The sequence below is a fragment of the Blastocystis sp. subtype 4 genome (assembly GCF_000743755.1).
Source record: "Blastocystis sp. subtype 4 strain WR1 chromosome Unknown seqid_1197, whole genome shotgun sequence".
In the NCBI taxonomy this organism is placed as follows: Eukaryota; class Bigyra; order Opalinata; family Blastocystidae; genus Blastocystis; species Blastocystis sp. subtype 4.
The window spans coordinates 1-599 of record NW_014568350.1 but is presented as its reverse complement, the minus strand read 5'-3'; the positions used below and the strand labels follow the sequence as shown (position 1 = coordinate 599).

Here is a 599-nt window from a genome sequence, read left to right as displayed (position 1 = left end):
TACTGGAGTGTTCCTTCCTGATGGATTGAGTCTGAATGAGAAGACTGGAGAAATCTCAGGTGTTCCCACAAGTGTACAGGAATTGACAACGTACACTGTGTATGCTGAGAATGAATCAGGAGCCACGAGAACGACAGTGATTATTCAAGTGCGAAAGGGTCAGTGTGTTGCAGAAGGTGTGTTCCCTGTAACTGATGTTGGTAAAGTGGCTGAGTATGATTGTGCTACTCAGGGCAGTTATGTGGGTACTCAGAAACGATCCTGTGTATTGGGAGTTACTGATGGAGAATGGCAGAAGGTATCTGGATTATGTATGTCTATTCCCATTCTAGTTCTGATTTTATTTGTTGTAATTGTGATTATTGCTGTTGTTGTATTATTCCTTATGAGAAATGGAAAGAAGGCGAAGGTAGTAGGTGGCATGAAAGGTAAGAAGTCATCAAAGTCGAGCAAGACAACAGCAAAGAAGGTTTCTGCGAAACAGGCGAAAGTTTAATTGTTTAAGCGGGAGATTGTTTGTTGATAATTATAATTTGGTGATAATGTATTCAAAATGAAGAGTTGATTCCTTACATGTTATAACATCCTAAGTTACAAGA

The 599-nt window shown here is 39.6% G+C and overlaps 1 protein-coding gene across 1 annotated transcript; it reads left to right on the top strand.

Annotated features, from left to right (window-relative positions):
- Positions 1-496, top strand: JH06_6038 (hypothetical protein; the record flags this gene model as incomplete). The annotated part of the gene is made up of 1 exon (XM_014669123.1): positions 1-496. A coding segment is annotated over one exon (496 nt), but the record flags the coding sequence as incomplete, so codon positions are not given.
- Positions 497-599: the final 103 nt, after the last annotated feature.